The sequence below is a fragment of the Pezoporus flaviventris genome, unplaced genomic scaffold (assembly GCF_033815535.1).
Source record: "Pezoporus flaviventris isolate CSIRO_AGI_PZ_B2104156 unplaced genomic scaffold, CSIRO_AGI_Pfla_v1 ptg000007l, whole genome shotgun sequence".
NCBI classification, from domain to species: domain Eukaryota; kingdom Metazoa; phylum Chordata; class Aves; order Psittaciformes; family Psittacidae; genus Pezoporus; species Pezoporus flaviventris.
The window spans coordinates 12,020,814-12,042,025 of NW_026892555.1; the positions used below are offsets into that span (position 1 = coordinate 12,020,814).

General features: G+C 44.3%; 1 protein-coding gene across 2 annotated transcripts; it reads left to right on the top strand.

Annotated features, from left to right (window-relative positions):
* The first annotated feature begins 211 nt into the window (after positions 1-211).
* On the top strand, positions 212-19,463 carry HAS2 (hyaluronan synthase 2). Of its 2 annotated transcripts, none has more exons than XM_061447792.1 (4): positions 212-1,001; positions 9,265-9,891; positions 14,241-14,342; positions 16,469-19,463. In XM_061447792.1, the coding sequence occupies exons 2-4, from the start codon at positions 9,265-9,267 to the stop codon at positions 17,396-17,398; spliced, it is 1,659 nt and encodes a 552-aa protein (XP_061303776.1). In that variant the 5' UTR covers positions 212-1,001; the 3' UTR covers positions 17,399-19,463. The 2 variants fall into 2 exon arrangements, with proteins under 2 accessions (XP_061303776.1, XP_061303778.1); XM_061447794.1 differs by lacking the exon at positions 212-1,001 and adding an exon at positions 2,193-2,258.
* Positions 19,464-21,212: the final 1,749 nt, after the last annotated feature.

Below are 21,212 nucleotides of genomic sequence, written 5' to 3' on the forward strand. Positions count from 1 at the left end.
GAACTGGAAACTGCAAAGTTCATCCATTCATAGAGGCAATTCCCATTTTATTAATAAAAACCAGCAGCAGCAATAGCTGTCCCAGCAGAATAGTGGCTGTGGGAGAGACAAGCCCCACAGCCCCAGCAGAGTGATGCAGGGAGTGGGGGGTTCCCCCTGACTGCGGGGCATGAAGAGGAAATCAAGTGGTGGCAACATATTAATATGTACTGCGTTTCTCTGCAAAACTGAGACTTAGCTAATTGTATTCCTGCCGCTGAACTGGTCCTTGGCTGAGATCATTTCAATGGGCAGAGTTGGTTTCTTTTTTTTTCCTCCTTACAGGAGTTCCCTCCCCTCCTTCTTCCCATCCTCCGCCTATTAAAACAACTCAAGTCTCACTTGTTAAAAGACCCCATAACGTGGAGGAGGCAGAAAAGCAGCAGCAGCAGCAGGAAAGAAAAAGACGTCTGGAAAATATTACCCGTTTGCTGCTGCTGCTGCTGAGAAACCTCATTGAAACAGTTACTCGGTCAGCAAGGCATCACCAAAGAGACTTAATCTGATGCTGTACATCTCTCAAACTTTCAGACGCTGCCTTGCAACTTCTCCAGGCTCCTGGCTAGCCGGGATTGAAATAAGATCTTCAGCTTCGACTACGAGAGACTAAATCCTAATTTATTACTTTTAACTTTTTTATTATTATTATTATCTGGAAAAAAAAAAAAAACAAACAAACCAACACGACTTTGAGCTAGAAACCGAAGCAAAGACAAATCCATGGTAATTGTGAACACACGTGGGAGAAAATGAGTAGGACTGAATAGCTTAAAACGATTTTTGTTTTTTATTTGTTTTCATTTTTAAGTATTTTTTATTTCTGAGCGTCTCAGTAAGTCCCTGAAAAGTGCGATTTGATTTTTTACCTCAAACTTGGAAACTCTTCAGCGGGAGCAGCGGTACGTGAGACCACACAGCTGGCTGGAGCCCCTCTATGACCAAAGGACAGAAGGACAAGCAAGGTAGGTAATTTACGGTTAGGCTTCTGTCATCCCAAGAGCAGAAGACCCTCTCCTCCCATCCCCACTGTTCAAGGGGGAAACGCTGAAATACCAAAGCTAAAATACGACTGGGGCTGGGGGAGGACCTCACCGGCTCTGCGCTACACCTAGTTCAGCAATGAATAGGACCGTCATGAGGATGAATGAGGTTTTCAGCTTCAATCCCCTCCTCCGTGTAATCCGGTTAAGATATTGCTGAGCGTTAAGATTTGGAGGGGAATATAAAAGGCGGCAACTCCCCTTCAAAAAAAAAAAAATCTGAGCCCCCAACAAACCCATCTAACTCCCAGCCAAACCCAACATTGAAACGAACTCGAGCCGCAGGTCAGCAGCCGCTCCGCCGAGCCTGGCGGGTGGCGGGGCGCACTCCCGGCCCCCGCTTGCTTCTCCCCGGCCGCCCCCCTCCTCTACGGCCAGGACCGGGAGAGGAGACGTGACAGGAGCGCGGGGAGAGCCGGGACAGCGGGAAGGCAGCGGCGGGAGGAGACCCGAAGTCCCGCCTCGGCAGGGGGAAACAGACGCTGCCGAGCGGAGAGGGCGGTTTCCCGAAGGCGGGACGGGATGGAACGGGCGCGGTGCGATGCGGTGGGGCGGGAGCCGCCGGCTGCCCGCGAGCTTCCACCGCCGCACGCCAGAGCAGAGCAGAGCCGGGCTGGGCCCCGCCCCGTCCCGCAGCCCGCGGAGCCCGGCCCTACAGAGGGAGGGTCAAAGCGGGGGCCGCGGGGGGGGGATCCCTCCAACGCGCCCCGACCCCGCTCCGCTCCGCGCCGCCGCCCGCCCTCGGCGTGACGTGGCGGCGCGGGGGATCCCCCCGGTGCCCCGCCCGCCCGCTGTGACGCGACAGCACCGCCCCCATTGGCTGCAGCGCCGGGCCGGGGTTCCCCCGAGGAGCGGAGCTTCCGCTGCGCTCCGGAGCAGCTCCCGCAGCCCCGCACCACTCGTTAGTGGGTGGCGCGGGCACGGCCGGGACCCGGCGCTGGAGAGTCTCGCAGGGCTCCGCGGCAGGGCCAGAGCTATCCCCTGGGCCTGCGGTGACCCCGCGGCACAGCGCTGCTCCGCGCCAGCGCCCTGCTTCACAGCCTCCCGCCTCATGAGACATTCTCCCTTCGGCACACATGGGTGCCGCTCCCCTCTCAGGGGAGGGAGAGGGGTGGCGGTTTAAGCCCCGCAGAAAGCCGGGCAGCAGGGTACCTCATTGGAGGGTGATGGCTGTGGCAGGTGCTCTCCTTCCCTACAAATGTGCTGAAAATCCAGCCCCATCAAGGTCACAGCCACTTTGTCACTAGTCTGGAGAAGAGAAGGTTCAGGGGGAACAATCTACAGCTACCTGAATGGAGGTTGTAGTGAGATGGGGGTCGGTCTCTTCTCCCAAGTAACAAGTCATAGGTCAAGAGTTAATGGCTTTAGGTTGTATCAGGCGAGGTTTAAATTGGATATTAGGAACAATTTCTTCCCAGAGGGGGTGCTCAGGCACTGGAACAGGCTGCTCAAGGCAGTGCTGGAATCACCATCCCTGGAAATGTTCACAAACTATGTAGATGAAGCCCTCAGTGACATGGTTTAGTGGTGGTCTTGGCAGTCCTGGGGTAATGGTTGGACTGGATGATCTTAAAGGTCTTTTCCAACCTAGTTGATTCTATGATTCCATGGAATCTTTATGGAGCAAAGCCAGGATTTTATTTCATGCTCACAAATCTGTCTTATCCTACATGCAAGTGCAGAAAAACCTGGGAAAAGGTTTTCCCAGTAGTAGGAACAGCAGCCCCTCTGGGCACAGTGGAGTTTCCCATGCTAGTTCACTAGCAAAGGACTCTTCATATCTATGGTGTGGGAGCGAATTTGCTTCATTTTGTTACTATTCAAGATTAGTATATAAAGCAGCAAATTACTCCTCCGCTACTCAGTGTAGTGGGACTTGACTAAGTCAAACAAGATATGACCTGTGCTTTATAAACAAATTACAAGGTAATCAGCTATGAACACCAGATAAATATTTATGTGCTCGATTAAGGCATGGAGTAGTCGGTTTTGTGCCAAAAGCATCCATGGACTTCATGACCAGCAACCAGAAAGCATTTCTAAGCTAGATTTTTGTTTAACCGCAATCTGAAATATCTGATTATAAATATAATTTACTTCTTATTTCTTAGAGCATTTGTCTGGTTTATTTTTTGTTGTTTTTTTCCTCTTTCAGTTAATTTAGTAACTAGCATATCACTGTCTACATTAGGGACAAACCCAACCAGCAGCTGCAGAATTCTTTCCACATCAGTTACTCAAACCTGTAAGAGACTAAATTTGGGCAGTTTAGCGGGAAACATATACCGAGCAGACAGGAGATCCTTGATTTGCTGATCAAAGCCTGTGCATGCAGATACAGTTTGCCATCATTACTAATCCTGTTCTTGATTTTAAACCTAACCCCAGAGTTAATTTTAGTCTTATGTGAGCCCTTTCCAGAAGATCAATAGCATGACAAAATCTGGAAGTGATAAATAACCAAAAGCACCAGATATGGTAACTCTGCTGTGGTAAAGATGTACAGATGTAACATAACTTTTCAGTTTCCTCTCTGTAGGCTGTAAAATAGAAGAGGGAGTCTGGACAGCTATTTTATGCTTGTAATTAATGTGTACCTGGAATCATTTGTACTTCAAAGATAAATTATTTATTTTGCCATCAAATTAAGGCTAATAACGAACTTAAATATTGGAAAATGGTAACCCGCAGATAGTGTTTGTGTGTACAGGCAGACTGTATGATGCAAAGCCACATACAGTATGTGTCTGCCTGTGTGCATACACATCTGCACTCACACGTGCACTCAAACATGTCATTGAAGCAGCTGCTCTGTTGAAGCCAACGCTGTTATTCTCACGAGTAAGGAGGGGTTTTTAAGGCTTCTACCTACCCTTCTACACCAGAAAGAGTAACACAATACACATCAGTAGCCTAAGCCTTATCATGAAGGGTTTTGTAGACCTTCAAGGACCTCTTGCATGATCATGATCCTGATTTTACAGGTGAGGAAGCTGAGACAGAAAGAGGTGAATTCACACACCTAAGGTGAACGGCAGGTGAGCGGCAGCACTGGGAACAAAATCCAGATTGTCTGTGTCCCTGTCCACTCTTGGATGCTGTGACATAAGAAATGCAGTGGTAAACAATGACCCAGCTGGCAGCTTTCATAAGGGACATTACTCTCTATAATAAATCTGTCAAATGTATGCATACATTTTCGACATGAATATCCCGGAAATAGCAGCTCTGCGGAGAAAGATGCTTTTTTTATGCCTCCACTACAGAACTGCAAGATAAATTATCTACTGATTTCCCTCTTCAGCAAAATACTTAAGTGCTCACTTATCTATAATGACGTACTTACATGCTTTGCTGAATCCAAAGCCTCAGCGCTAAGCTTCAGAGGACCATGACTAGTAGACATTCAAGAATTCAGCTTCTATACAGGCATGTATAAATGAGATGTTTTCAAAGGTTTTCAGTGCTCAGCACATTGCAACAAAGATCTGCAGACAAGTCTGATGCACAGATCTCATACAGAATCACAGAATCAACTAGGTTGGAAAAGATCTTTAAGATCACCAAGTCCAACCATTACCCCAGGACTGCCAAGGCCACCACTAAACCATGTTGCTGATGGCCTCATCTACATGGTTTTTGAACATTTCCAGGGATAGTGACTCCACCACTGCTCTGGGCAGCCTGTCCCCTCCCAAGACCTTGCCCACCCCCAGCCTGCTGGTGAGGGGAGTGTAGGAGAGCAGGCTTGATGCTGTGAAGCACTGCTCAGTGGTAGCTAAAACCTGGTGTGTTCTTAACACCTTCCTAACTACTGATACCCAGCATTGTAAGGGCTGCTGTGGGGAAGGTTAGCTCCAGAGCCAATAGAGGGATAAAATCAGCACACTTGTGACTGAACCTTTACTGTTGTCTCCTGGACAGCTACTGACTTTTGCAGTGTAAGGTTTTTTAAAAAGGTCTCCAGATGTTTGGAATTAATAAGTGCTAATTCTTTCAAACAAACTTCCACATCATTATGTTTTATGTACAAACTTCCTGTGTCTCCCCCTCTTGCTTTTTCATTTTCTGGGGAAAAGCTAGCCAGAAGTACTACATGGCAATAGGTTTGAGTGTTGTACATGAGAGATGACTTTGGAAACAGATGATGTAGTGAGCTGCATCCCATATGTTGCAAGCAAACCTAACTTCAGTTTGACCTCCTGATTGCTTCCTTAGTCCTCATAGCAGCTGGTGAAGAATAGGTGAACAGGCTGCAGATAATATTGATGTGTTCAGACACCAATGCACATAGGTTTTCTGGATATGCATTTGCCCCTATTTTATTTATTGCTGTCTTGATGTATTAGTAATAAATTAAGCTTTTTTTTTCTCTTTGTCTCCTGACTTTGCAAAGGGATGAACTACCTCCAGGTGCTCTTACTCTCAGGGATGCATGAAAGCTGATTAATAACCATATGGGTGGAGTGTTCTGCATGATTTTGGAGGAGGGGGTGAAGTGGTAGATTACCAGTGCAGAGCAGAATTTGCAGTCCTGTCTCAGGCTTCCTGTGCAGTACATGGGGGACATAGGCACCTCCAGAAAGAGTCTGACACAGGCAGTGCAATCTTATTGCCACCTGGAAGTCTGATGCAAACTAGTGGACTTTCTGACTTCTTTCAGTGATAAACAGCTTTCACTCTTAAAAAAATAATAATAAAGAACACTGCAGGAACTGTTTTCCTCCCCCTCCGTTATAGACCTCGTTAAAAACCTGTCCAGAAAGTGCAAGATCCAGGTTTGACTCCAAAGACAGTGAGGTAACCCAACTCACCTCCTCACCAGGTGAGAAGCTTTGTTTCCCTCCTCACTCCTGTTCCCATGCAGCAGCCGTCCTGTGCATAAACAGAAATGACTTGCAATTATCTTTGTTGATCCAGAAATATGGACTGGCTGCATGTCTTCCACCTGTTGAGCACCTCATCCCTAGCATAGGGGGTGCTTTTTTTCCCTTTTTGAAGTGCTTCAGTGCCTATTTCCCAGGACAAACTGACAGGGTTAAATCCCTCCAGGAACCAAACATCCATTAGGCTGAGACATAAAACACTAAGCTGTGCTGGTCATAGAAGGTGTTCACGGGCTCTGTACAGCGCCTTCCACCAATTAGTCAGCTGTTGAACATGGCTGTAGTGTCAGCAACTTTGAATATTAGCAGTTACATTTTTGCTGAAGGAATATTGCTAGCACTTAGAAAGAGTGCTTATCAACGAAGTCATTGAGAAACAATTGTGGCTTTGAAAGTTAGTGTGGGTGTTTGTCCTTCACCAAGCATTTGACACATCTTGACTCAGCACAACATTATTTTAGGCTTGCACTGTTAAAACACGGTACTGTACACTGGGTCTCTGGTAATACTTGGTTTTAACTTTGTGGGACAAGTTCAGGAACTTCAGGAATAGATTTCAACTGATGTCTTATGAAGGATGTAATTTTACACTTCACAGTGTTAGGCCAAGCTAGGTACATGTAACAGCACAGTCCAACCTGTGATGTCAAAGTGATGCAGCTATTCCCTACCCTTGGTGCTAGCATTTGACTCAGGAGGTCAGTTTTGGTTCCAGACTTGTACAAGTGTCATTTCCTTTTAACTTCTTGGCTCAATTATTGAAGAAGGGTGGAGAGGTTTTGGCTTCTTTGCCATTGTTTGGGCACGTTCAAGTTGATAAAGATCAGTTCTGCTGGGCAAGCTATCAATAGCTCACATGCTAAATCTTGAGAATATTGAGCAACTTTTTCCAGACTTTCCCTGTGTTTCAGTCAGTTAAAAGACTATACATAAAAACCTCAATTGCACATACAAAGGGGAAAGTTTCTTTGATGAAAGCCAGGAATTTAGATCAAAACACAGTTTATTTTCCCAAGGTTGACAGTGAAAGGATAGAAAAAAATGCTGGTTTATTAAGACCAGAAATCCATTTCTTGATCTTAAAAGACTGTTTTTTTGCGAGGGAGGGAAGCTGTGCTGTAATGACAAGATCAGAGAATTCTCTTTTTTTTTTTTTTTTCATTTTGTGCAGAAACACTTCATAGGAAGAGAAAACCAACAGCAAATTAATATATAAGAAACCTGGTAGAGTATACAGTCAGTCAAATGTAAACACTCCAGATCTTAATCTAAATCCTATGGGCTCCACCCATACAAGTGATCCATTAATTTCAGCCATATAATTCTTAATGTAAGCAGACTTTAGCCCCTGCTCACTAATAGGAATTTTCTATTTATGGCAAGAGAAGAGAAGTAGTGGACCCCAAATGGGAAAGCAGAGTACAACTGTGCTGTTAATGAAACATTTACCTTGATGTTTGTGACGTTCTGCGTGCTTGAGGGATTAATAAACAAAGAGGCTATTTGACTTCAAGGTAATCTAGAGGGGATCTATTACTTAATCTGTTTTCTAAAGACAGTCTATTTTGGGCACTGAGTTTTAATTCACCTACAGTGGTGGTTAAGCATAAGCTATCTTTTATTAGGCTTCTTTATGACCCCTTGTTGTGAAAGACTTTCAGATAGGCCAGAGCAGGGACAGTCGCTTTTGCTGGTGGGTGATTACAGCACCTGTCAGAGCCCAGCCATAAGTATTCAAGGAAGTCCCAGAGATAGGGTCGAATTTCTTTAACAGTGTTTCCAAATATACATTTAAGAGGCTTCCTCCTGTCTTGAAATTTAAGACCCTAAATAGCCAATGGAAAAAAGCACAGTCTTTGTAACCTCAGACTTTGCGCTTGCCTGGTTTATTTTTATTGTGTAAGTGATGCTCTGCTGACTTTTTTTCTTCCAAGTCTATAACTTTTCTGACAGAAGTGTAATTGCTGACAGCTATGCTGCTGCAGCTTGGTAGTATTTCTTCAAGAAAGAGTTAAGGACATATATGATGTCAGGAAGTGCTGTTCCAGCTTTAGCTTTGGCCAACAGATGGTGAAACAAACATGATCAGCAGACGAGCAAGATGTTAGCAGCAAGGAAAATATGAGTAATAGTAAGAAAACACAAATATTAAGTTCATTACTCTAAGAGAACCTAATTCAGCAAAATATTCAAGCACGAATTTCAGATTCATTTACTTACAATGCATTTGCTAGGTTGGCCTTAAACAGGCATTATCTGTTTATGTCCTTAATGTCAAATGCAAGAACTGACATGAAACACTGTCATTAACTTTCCTGTAATTCTGAGAAAGCTGTTGCATAAAATAGTTAATGTGATTGCCAACAAAAAGTAGTTAGGTAGCAATATACTCTGCCTGTCTGGTCTGCCTGCCTACGTTGTTTGTCTTGACTTCCAGAGCACCCTCCTTGCCAGCCAGCTCCTCAATAGCCCAGAGCTCAGGTTAGAAGATTTCACAACCAGGTAACATAAAATGCAGAAGTGGTCAGAATCAACTGATGTGCTAATGAATTTCTGAGCCCAGGGTGGAGTCTTGGCTCTGTTGAATTAATGCATAGTTTTGCCACAGACTTAATCTCAGTCAGGCTTTAGCCCTATACACATGTGCTCACACATGTATATATCTATGTACACAAATGTATGAATAATACATTTTTGCAATGGCATTGAGAAGACCTTTTAAAGCAGATGTCTGATTATATAAATTATAAATAGTCAGGCATCTGTTTAAAAATTATAAATACATTCAGACATCTGTTTTAAGAATGTCTTTCCAATATTTTTGCAAACATAACTAAGCGACAGAAGCGATTTGGGGGGGATGCAGTCATGACATGGATGGGGGATGAGAACGGGCTGCCTAGACATTCAGCTGTTCCGCTTGCCTATGACCATATGAAGAGAGTGGTGGCCCAAAAGCCCCTTCTGCAATCCCCCAGGGTAAGATGACAGAGTGTCTCATTCAGCAAGCCCAGGCTGCCAAAATAAGATCCTGACACAGACAGCACCTTCTGTGAGGACATTACAAATAGTAGAAAAGATCCCTGGTACATTAAGTGTATCTGACTCTTACTTTGCACAGAGGAAGTACAGCAAAGAGTTGTTAAGTTTAACAAGGTGATGAAGTGAATCTGTGTCACAGCCAGAAGCACAGGGTGTACGTGTTGATGCTGAGCTCTATGTTATAGTCACATGCGCCCCTTACAAGGTCTTTATCAGCAAGTGGTGGCTCTGGTAACAGTTTCCGTACTTCTTTGCAGATGTATTGTGAGAGGTTTATATGTATCCTGAGAATACTTGGAACCACACTCTTTGGGGTGTCCCTCCTGCTGGGAATCACCGCTGCTTACATTGTGGGCTACCAGTTCATCCAAACAGACAACTACTACTTCTCCTTTGGACTCTATGGTGCTATCCTGGCATCACATCTCATCATCCAAAGCCTGTTTGCCTTCCTGGAACACAGGAAAATGAAGCGGTCGCTAGAGACTCCAATCAAGCTGAACAAAACAGTTGCCCTTTGTATTGCTGCCTATCAAGAGGATCCTGACTACTTAAGAAAATGTTTACTTTCTGTGAAAAGATTGACCTACCCTGGAATTAAAGTTGTTATGGTCATTGATGGGAACTCAGAAGACGACGTTTACATGATGGACATTTTTACTGAAATCATGGGTAGGGACAAATCTGCCACTTATATCTGGAGTAATAACTTTCATGACAAAGGTCCAGGTGAGACGGAGGAGTCTCACAGAGAGAGCATGCAACATGTGTCTCAGCTGGTCCTGTCCAACAAAAGTGTTTGCATCATGCAGAAATGGGGTGGAAAAAGAGAAGTTATGTACACAGCATTCAAAGCACTGGGGAGAAGCGTGGATTATGTACAGGTAGGTATTAGAGCGCCAGGTCAGTGCCAATTCAAACACACTTTGAAAGAAAGCAGCTTTTGTATATTTTATGCAGCATGTTAGAGGCCATCCTAGTCTCTGATGAACACAGTGCTCCTTTCAGCCTGTTTGGAAACAGCTTGACCGTTAAAAGTGTATTTTGCTACCTTTTAAAATGGTCACTGTATCTGTGAATATGTGAAATCTGTGCACCAGCTACTGCAGAAATTTGAAATCCTTCCCCAGACCTCAGTACTGCCCCTCATCCACATGGTTTTGCTTTAGACAAAGTCAGTGGACTCCTGAAGACCCCATCTGTGCTTCTGTAGGTCAAGATCTTGGGTGAGGTTTTCTTTTGTGAGGTTGCTAGCGGGCCCATGTTCAGGCATACAGACAAGTATTTCGGTGGCACTAGGGAATATCTTAGAGTTTGTAAAAAAGGTGGGGATATTTTACAGGCTTCGAAGGCCATGCAGAGTATTCAGTAAAAAGGTCAATGTGCAGCCTTGAAAGAAAGGTTTCTTCAGCTAAAGCCTGAAGGAGCTTTTGCTTCATCACTTACAGCTGCATTACCTCACTCACCACGACTTGGCCTTTAAAGCCGTTATGACACTATTCACTTAAAAATTAATTAGGCTGGGTCCTCTCTCCCTGTTTCCAAAGCAGCAGAGACACATTTCTTTCCAGCTGTCTCGGATCCCATGAAAGATTTTCTGTTTTTCCCTTACACATAGAAGCACTCCTCACTCTTGCAAACAGCCCTGCTGACTGTGGGAAGGGGAGGAGGCCATACGTGGAGGAAGGCGAGTGGGATCAGGGCCTCTGGGTGGACACTGAGGATCCCTCCTTATTGATCGAGGCCAGCGAGCCGCACTGAATATGAGATGATCTTCCTAATTAACCACCCTCAGCCCTTCCCACCCTCTCCCGACCTCAGAGCATGCAGTGGTCTCCTCTTCAGTACCCCATGAAGGCTCTCTGCTGGCTCAGGGCAGTTGCATGGCTGAGCCACACATTTCTGTGGTCTGGAAACACAGCATCCATCTGCACAGTGTCCACATAGAGGCTGCCAGTAGCTGAACTGAGGGCAGCGAGTCCTCCACACACAGGAGGGGCAGAAACTGAAGAGAGCCAGGAACTGCTCTGTTATTGGAGCTGAGAGTGTAAAGCAAAGATTTAAAACCCATCCCCATCCCCTAACACTTCCAAAACTGAAACTGATTTATTCTCTGGAAACAATGGGCTTAAGCTTTCCATTGTTTGTGCTTTGGTTCTGTGCTGTGAGGCATTATGGTGGGATAAAAATGCTGGTTTTCTTTATTAGCATGGTTTTATAATCACTTCACACAGAAGTATCAGACTGCAGAGAGACAGCAGAGAGGAAATGGATTCATTGCATGTTTCCTCCCTCAGTCCAGCTCCTGCATTTGTTCACAGAACCTGGAAAGTGTTTCTATTTCAACAGTCATAGCATAAACTGAGAAAATGGGAGAGATATTTCTGGTCTTTCAGTCAGTTAACACTCCTGACCTGGCTCAGAGGGAACTAATGAATGTGTCAGGGACTGTAATGCTGCTGTCCCAAAAGCTGCAGTAACAATTGAAGCCACAGGCACATCTGCAGACACACCTATATTAGAAATGCAGCACCTTGGTGGCCCTGGCTTCTACACAGTCATGATGTAATGCAGCTAAAATGTAGATCTGTTTTATGAATGAAAGCAGGTTGAGATATTTCAAATGGGGGTACCGAGGGTAAATGACTTTAAAGAGGCTAGACTTTTTAAAGGCTGAGCAATCTGCCTCTGATCAAGTACTTTAGAAAAGTGGACCAGTCAGCACCATTTCCCACCCCTGACACTGTGGGCCTTATGGTTCTTAAAAGACACCTAGGAGTTATGGACAGGCAACCATAAGTAGTCAGACCGATGCAGATAAAGAGCTGTTGCTCATAAGCAGTGTCTCATTAAATACCTGAAACTGCTGTGAAGGCTTATTTCCATCCTGGAGGAGGAGGGTGCAAGCATGCATAGCAGTTAAACTGGCAGGTATCATCTCTGCAGAGCTGGTTGGGGCAGCCAGGGTACAATTCATCTTGGCTTGATGGAGATACCTGTGTGGACAGTCCAGCGAAGCCTGAACTTCTTAGAGCAGCTTGGATAAACCACCACTGGTTATGATGAGTATCTGAACTCATTATAACCCTTTCATGCAACTCTGTGACCCGAGGCAGTAATTTCTAGGTCACAGCCCTTATATAGAAAGGTGGCAAATTGCCTCTTGTGCTGTGCTGGGCCACCCGTGGCTGAGCAGACCTTGGTGTGTTCTATTTGGGTTCCTAAGTGTCTGTCTTTCTCTGGGTGTATCCTCTTTTCACCTGCAAAAGCCTTGTCCAGATGGAAAATAATGGCTTTTCAGGTTTGCCCCAAATCCCCAGACACGTCCACCGTGCTGGCGTGCCCAGGACACATGCTGGTAAATGAATCTAGCATTTTCAGGATTCTTCATACCTATTTGTGATGTTGCTCATGGTCAGGTATTTCTGCTATAGATAAATGCATCTGATGGGGTGGAGGCTGTTCAGCTGCTTCAGGTGACAGTCGTTGGAGGGAAAGCAGAGGCACTGGGGAGGGAGCCAATCCCAGCCAGTCAGTCATGGTCACAATGAGTATCTCTGCCTGAGCCTGGGTACTCACTAAACTACGGATTGTCTGTGCAAAACACTCAGCCACAGCTCTGTCCAGGGAGCTCCAGATAAACATATAGGCATCCTTTCCCCCCTTCAGCAGAATTGTTCTGCTCCCTTTTTATCACTGAGTGCTGTCACTGATGGTAGCTGGAGGCACACATTGGTTATGCAAAGGTACTCCTTGGGATTAATCCTTTGAGGGGAGGAGCTGGATGCATCAAGTTAGCAGGAGCTGGAAATGCTTGTGGGTTTTCTCCTGGAGGAAATATCAGAGCTTTCATCACCTTTCTCCTCTTGGCCCCGCAAAGTGAGCACGGAGGGGAGCATGTCGGAAGGCACTCAGCTGCATCCCAAACTATGCAGCCTGACTATCCTGGGCTTCAGTCTGGTCTGTAGTAGAGCCCCCTCTTCACAGACCAGACATGAGGGTTTCTGCTCCCCCTGGAGTGAGAAGGCTTAAGCTGAATTGAAAAATTGGATGAAAAGACACCAAAATTAGCACACCCCAATATGAAGCCTCACCAGAATTGACTTTGCATGTTGTTCATGCAGAACTACTGATTTTTTGCCCTATCATCCCCATCTGAAGTCATGGGAATGCACCGTGGGGATAAACTGGAAGCAGCATGAAAGTCTGTAGGGTAGGATCCAGCCAGCCAGGGGGGTGTTTCTGGAACAGCCTCTTCTGCCCCAGTTTGTGGGTGTCTGCAAAACACACAGTGGGGGCACTGCTTGCCGCAGCAGCCACAAGGAGACACCCACTTGTTTGAAACTGGCTGCAGCCCGTGTCATTCTCCTCCGAGCAAACGAAAGCGGTGCCAGCTGCCTCGCAGGCCGGCCAGCCTGTCTGAGCCCTCCTCCTACTCTCCAGGGGAAAGCCAGTTCCTAATGTACACAGTGTTTAGTTGACTAGGAGTGTTTGTGTGGCTGAAACGCCTTCTGTGTGTCATCTATTTCTGCCCCAGTTTTGTGGAGGACTTGCTCCTTCTGGCCTTACATAGGTTTTATTTATAAGAATGCCGGAGGAAAATAGCAAATAATTTCTATATATCAAATGTCAAATCCCTGCAATAATAACACACCATGCATCTAAAATTAAAAATGAGTTTGTTCTGGAATCCAAAATACATATCTTACATGGATTGCAAAGTCTTCTGAGAGTGAAAGAACTATCAGGTTTCTTCCCAGACTCCTAGTTGACATTTTTGTAACAAGTGGCTGGAATTTAACTCGTTGCTCCTTCCCTCATATGCCAGTGGGAAACATTTGACCAGGGTGCTCCAACCATGTAGCCAATGCAGGGAAACCCTGTGTCAGGGCTCAGCAGGATTCTGCCACACACCCACAAACATTGTCTTGCTCTGCAGTGTCCCATCTCTGAGAACATATCTTGTTAGAAGCCAGCTCAGTGTGCCAGTAAAACAAACAGAGCTGATACAGAAGACAGGATTGTTTGCATGCACAGCTCCAACAAGCACTCTGTTTTGTTCAGCACCACTCCTTGCTGCCCGATACAAATGGTTTTAACAGAAGCATCAATGCAGGCTTCAAAGAGAGATTTAATTTCATTGAGAAGAATATACATTTAGAGTTATTGCAGTCACTTTTCTTTTCTAGTGTGCTCCATAACCCATTTTTATTCTTGTTTTGTCTTTTTGTAGGTCTGTGATTCAGATACAATGCTTGATCCAGCATCATCAGTGGAGATGGTAAAGGTTTTAGAAGAAGATCCAATGGTTGGAGGAGTTGGAGGTGATGTGCAGGTAAGTACAATTTTAAGATTAACAGAGGGATTTCAGCAACTTTCAGCAACTATTTCCTTGCCTGGAGTAGCATCGAATATACTGTGATACCCTGATAGAGGCTTTTATGATACCTTAATCTTTCTGTCTGTTGAATGGAAACTCTTATTCTTGGGTGTGAGCACTGAATGGTTTTAGCACCCATACATAGCAAACAAATATTATTCTTCTCCATATATATGAAAAATGGGGTAGTGCTGGACTGTTGTGGCGTCTTTTGAGTCTCTGGTTATAACTGTTTGCTCAAGGTTCCAAATAAAAGCTATAGGGGAGCAGGGAATTGAGAACAGGTCTCCCAAAGCCAAGTTCAGCACCCCAAGCACTACAGTTATGTTACGACTGGAAGCCAAGATTGTTAGGAATAAAAGCCTTTTTGAAACACAGTGCACTATTCAATCTGTGTATTGTTGGGTTTCCTCTGCATCTCTGTCAGGCAGGACAATGGAAAACCCCAAAGTCAGCCCAGCTCCACTTCTGTTAGGATTTCCAGCATTGCTGAGTTTGGCTGACAACTGCAGCAAAAGGCTGTTCGTTCCTTTAGACACAACTGCTTCTGCTTCAGTTTAGAAAGAAAAAATGCATATGGATATTTCAGTTGGCCTTAGGATTGGTCCCCTGTACTCAGTTGGGCTTTTATATGAGATGCAGGAGAAAGGCCATCTCTATGGGCAAGCACTTGCTAATGAATGCCCCAGTAGTCAGAAGTATTTCAGGCATGTGGCTCTTAACTCCAAAAATTAAGATTTCCACAGAATCCTGAATATCTTTGCGGCTCCGGACTGACCACAGACCAGGCATCACACTTCCCCTGCACATGTGAAGGTGCCAGGCATGTGTGAGCACAACTGGAGGGAGACAGTACAGCTTCAGCTATGACAGCAAAGGTTCATAAACAACTGCAGAGAGAGGTGGAAGGACATGTGTCTTCTGGGAGGAAAGGAGGCAGAATGAGGCTTTAGTCTTTTTTTCCCCTTTCCAATTCACTTTCCAGCATACACCAAATACATTTGAGCCTATCCCTGTGCCTTGCTGCTTCTAAACTGTTCCAGAATTAAACAAAGGCAAGATTGGTTCTTGGCCAGCAAACCTGACAGAAGTTAGGACCGTCAGAGCAAAAGACTGTTGCTTTGGGGTTTTTTCCTAGTTGCAGGAAAATGTCTTCTACTTGTAGAAGGGCACAAATTCCGTTGTAAATCCCCAAACTGAGAAGATGTGGGTGCAGAGCTGGCACAGCCACCCTATTACACGCTTCCCTGCCACATCCCCCAGCACAAGGTGTGTGCTGAGAACCTGGATATGAAGGCATTGACTTGGGCATCTGCACACACCCATGCTTCCACTGAGTGTTCAGACTCCTGGGCTATGTCTGTGTTGTATTTTAAGTGTAGGCCTGAGCTTCAGGTGAGCTTTGGGGCATGCAGAAGAGAAAGACTGAGACTTTTATGTAGGCCAAAGCAAGACTTTACTGGAGTATCACAGTGTGTTGTGGGGCAATGTACCAGGACCGCTACTGCAGAGACAAAGCAGAGCAGGTTGTTCCTCAGAGGGACTAATGTCAGATATGGGGACATAACCCATGGTCAAACCTCTAGGGCCAGCCTTATGTTACCAAAAGCGTGTGCCAAAGACCATGTGCTTAACCTTTCCCATGCTCCAGCACAGCTTTAGGAGAGCTGGAAGAAGTCCTATGAGCCCCAAAGATGTGTGCAGGTGGCAGAGAAGCAGCAGGCCATGTGTGGGACTCCACCATCTCCTCTCAAGAGAGATTGAGTCCAGCAGGTCTTAAACTGGGGGTAAAGGGAAAGGAAGAATGAGCCAGAAAATAAATTTCTTGGTAGAAAATAGGAAGGGTTGCAAGGAAAAAGAGAGCATTTTGGTGGAACAGACTTCTGAAGGCTTCATATCACCCTTCCTGCCAAAGTCCTAGACCATATAGAACTCCTGTGTCTGTGAGTGGATACAGGAGTGAGGTTCCTCCTGTATTTTGGCTAATGGTGCTCTAGTCTCCGCAAATTCCATATTGATCTAATGTATATATTTTCTGTCTCAAGAGCTCTTCTAAAATGAAACCTTTTTTAATTTTGCAGATTTTGAACAAATACGATTCCTGGATCTCCTTTCTGAGCAGCGTGAGATACTGGATGGCATTTAACATAGAAAGAGCCTGTCAGTCCTATTTCGGCTGTGTACAGTGCATCAGTGGACCTCTGGGGATGTACAGAAACTCTTTACTCCATGAATTTGTGGAAGATTGGTACAATCAAGAATTTATGGGCTCCCAGTGCAGCTTCGGAGATGACAGACATCTAACTAACAGAGTGCTAAGCCTGGGCTATGCAACAAAATACACAGCTAGATCCAAGTGCCTTACCGAAACACCGATAGAGTATCTCAGGTGGCTGAATCAGCAGACCCGCTGGAGTAAATCGTACTTTAGAGAGTGGCTTTATAATGCAATGTGGTTCCACAAGCACCATTTGTGGATGACCTATGAAGCTGTAATCACTGGATTCTTTCCTTTCTTCCTTATTGCCACAGTCATTCAGCTCTTCTACAGGGGAAAAATCTGGAACATCCTCCTCTTCTTATTGACAGTTCAGTTAGTGGGCCTGATAAAGTCTTCATTTGCCAGCTTCCTTAGGGGCAACATTGTCATGGTATTCATGTCACTCTACTCAGTGTTGTACATGTCAAGTTTACTGCCAGCAAAGATGTTTGCAATTGCCACGATAAACAAAGCAGGGTGGGGCACATCAGGAAGAAAAACCATTGTAGTTAATTTTATAGGACTCATTCCAGTCTCCATTTGGTTTACAATCCTCCTAGGTGGCGTGATTTTCACTATCTACAAGGAATCAAAAAAGCCATTTTCCGAGTCAAAACAGACAGTTCTCATCATTGGCACAATACTCTATGCATGTTACTGGGTTATGCTTTTGACTTTGTACTTGGTTCTTATCACCAAATGTGGCAGGCGGAAGAAAGAGCAACACTATGACATGGTGCTAGACGTATGATGTTTCTGTGGGAAGTTACCCAGAGAGTTGTAAAGCAACCCAACGACCTTGTAGTATCTGTGGCATCAGACAAACGTTGCCAAGGGAAATGGATCATTGCTGCTGGGAATAGGACATTTATATTCCTCTGGGTTCATTTTCATCCTGCCAAAGTAAGAAAAAAATCAAACAATAAAACATGATTACTTTTTTCCAAGGCGGGCAGGAGGGAGGGGAAGAACACAAACCACACAATTTCATCCTGTTCGCAAGAAAAGGGGAGAACTTCTATGTTTATGCACTTTCTTATTGTGCATATGCCTGACAGTGTTATGTTCTATATACCTCACTGGTCATGCTTATGTGTGTGGACAGGAAGGAAAGGAGTTTGGAGAATCGCGAAAAGGATCTTAACAACCCCTTGCAACCTAATTTATGAACTTCTCTTTTTTTTATAGTTCTGTTTATAGGAAGGGTCTTTTGCGTTAGGCTGCCAAATGTAATGCCAAAGGTAAATTTTAAGAGGCCATTGGCTGAGCTGTATTTTTATATTATTGTATTATTTGTGTGTGTGTATTTTTAAGCCAACTTTTTTTTTAAATCACATATTTTATATTTTACTATCTGCCAAAAAAAGCTGCCTCCCCCAACATTTTGTTCTTTAGCCTTTTTACATACATTTGGGAAACAAATAATCATACGTTCTCCCCACAAATTTGTGCTGACTTGTTCGCAACAGAAAGAATAAAAAGTCTCTCTGCATTCTTGCAACTGATGAATGGTTATTTCTGTGAAAAAAAGCATTTAAATGTGCTCTTTGAAGACATTTATTAGGAAAGGCCCAACATTGTCAGTTTTTTGAATACAAGCATATTTGTGCATAAAAAAAGGCCAAAGGGGTAGTAGATATGTGCAATTTGGGGCTTTGGTTTGGATAACATTGTGAAAGGGAAATCTGTTTTTCTGCTGAGAGCATGATATCCCTGACATGCACAATAACCATAAGGCAAGGGAGGCCTCCATGCCATTGGAAAAGAAATTGCTAATGGAAAGCTCCCACTGATTTTATATGGGACCTGAAGAGTCAAAATTTCTCATCTAGAGAAAACACTGGACATCCAAAACTACTATTGACTTCCCTGATGGTCATAGCTCGTAATCTGCTAGCACCATGCAGATGGTTTTGATTTTTAGTTTGAAAAAATACATGGAAGGAAAACTTATGAATACGTTCAAAATATGTGTGTCTTACTATAGAACTTCTGCAGTGCCCCTCACATGTTTACAGAAAATCCGAACATCAGCTTCTCTGAGATCCAGTGGAATACAGACCGCAGTACTGAGCCCAGTGATTTATATTTGACTAGAGCGTATCTACCAGAAAAGAAGCCAATTTTTTATCAGGAAACACCAAACCTTACTAAATCCATCACTTCCTTGGTGCCTAATAATCAGTCCTGGACATTTACTTTGGACCATGGTTTTGAGAAATACTATTCAGGACTAAATTCTGCAGTCCTTCACCAGCCAAAGGAATGTGGCATTGAGCCCTAACATACTTTATAGAGAGCAACAGAAATCCAGCTGCACACAGATACATGCCCTTTTTAGATTCTGGTATTAAAAGCACTGTGGTAAAGCAGAAATCAGCATATGATGCTTAAAGAACTTAGAAGCATTTTCAGCTTCTCTTGTTTTTATGCAGACATGAACAGATTCTGCTGTAGAATGAACTGCACACACACTACCTTGTTTGTCTGATTATCTTGAGGTACATGATTGCTTGAAAGTCATACTAATATTATGTTAATGATTGGAGAGTTGATTCATGTTGATTACAAAATAGAACAGTATTAAAAAATGCAAAAGAAACAGTAAAAATAATAAAAAAACTTGACTATGCCTTTTAACTATTTATGATGTAAGTTAAAGCTTGGGTTAACATTCAAATGTCAAATAAATCCTCTCATTCTATAAAAAGATTGAATTAATTGCCTGTATTTATTCTAGCAATTATTCAATGTACTTCCAATATAGGTTGTATAGTATAATTGTTACTTTCATAAATAAAATATTTTTGATAAGATTATGACTAATTCATGGTATTTCTGATCAGCACTTCTGCTTTGAAGCCATCAGTCTGCATGGTTTGAAGGCTGTCGTTATCATGTCACCAGCCTGATTTCCAAGTAGGAATTAGCTATCATATAGCAGAGCACCTAGGGAGCACACGCTTGAAGGAGGCAGGGACTGGTCCCTGCTCTGAGAGGCAGCACAATATGTGGTACTGCTCCGAGTCTCTGCCTGCCTTTGCCAGCAGCTGCTAGGTGAATTCAGTCAAAACACTTCCCTCCCTTTTTCCTCGGCTTCCTCATTTGTAAAACAAGAATAGCAAGCCAGCCTCCTTTTGGGAAGCTCTTTGAAGTTTATGGCCAAAGTACTTTACATAAGAGCTGATATTTTCCAGCCCTTGGGTCCGCTGGAAGTTACTACCCTCTATAGCTGCAGAAGCAGAGGAAAACATGTACACGGCCTTCTACTGCTCCTCTTTACTGCTATTTTTCAAACCTACTTTTCCCTGTCACTGCTGAAATGCATGCTGTATTTTCTATCACAGAGAGTTATAGGTAGCAGCCACTAGCAGGGGGATAGAGTGAGCAGGGGGCAAAGTGATGTCTCACAGATCTCTCAAACCATGACAGGCAATTACTTAGGAGACAGCTTCTAAGCACTCAGTGCTTGTTACCCTATATCTGGATGTTCTGTTCAGTTTTGCATTCCCAAGTACAAGTAAGTAATTGATAAAAGGAGGCAAGTTCAGCACAGGGCCAGCATGATGGTTTGGGCAGTAACAGAGGAGCTAAGCACTGTGCTGGTTAGGCTGGAGAAGGGATGGCAGGACACCTAAGGTCACCTCTAGTGCTTATAGGGGGGTCATCAAGAAGGTGGAGCAAGTGCTACTTGCTGGGAACATGAAAGTATCCAAATTTAAGTTGAAAGGGGAGAGGTTCAGCTTGAGCATAAATAGGGACTTCTTCCTGTTAAGGACTGTCAAGCATTGAAGCAGGTTGTCAGGAGATACAGTGCAGCCTCCATCCTGGGACAGTCTGAAAGCTAGACTAGATAAAGTCCTGAAATGCCTGATCTGACCTCAGAGCTGACCTTGTTTTAGCAGGAGATTGGGCGAGAGACCTCTGTGGCCCCTTCAAACACGAATTCTCCTGTCATTTCTGAAGCAGGTGCTGACAGTCTGCTTCCTAATGACAGCTCCCACCCACACGGAAGCTCGTTCCCATCCCTGTCCCCCACACATCCGTCCTGACCCCAGGCACAAATCCCATCAGCAGCTGGTGCTGAGTACCCGAAAAATCAGAGCCCTTCCTGTGACTCTGTGTCACTTTCCTCACCGCATTTACAGCTGTGTAAAAAGGGTTTCAGTGGAAAACAAGGCTATAAAACAGTTCTTAATGGAAGTGTTCTTAGACAAATTACTTTTTTCAGTAACACTTCCTGTTTGTCATTAATAGCAAATATAATTGTGAGAGCTCTCCCAAAAGAAAACGTGTTAAAAGAAAAATTCATGCTTTGTTTTGAACTTATTTTTAAACAGCTTTTTCTCAGCAACATCTGATAGACAGATGGTGCTGAACTCTGTGAGAAACTCCCACAAACTAGAAATTGCGCATAAAATTAAAAGAAACCTGACCTTCAAAACCAATGCAATGAATTGACAATATCTCATTTCCAGAGTAGAGTGATTTGGGTTTGAAAGCATCTGTCTGCAGAGACCAGGTGTGAAGCAAAACCTGTGGGAATCAGAGGTGCAGCAGGGAGG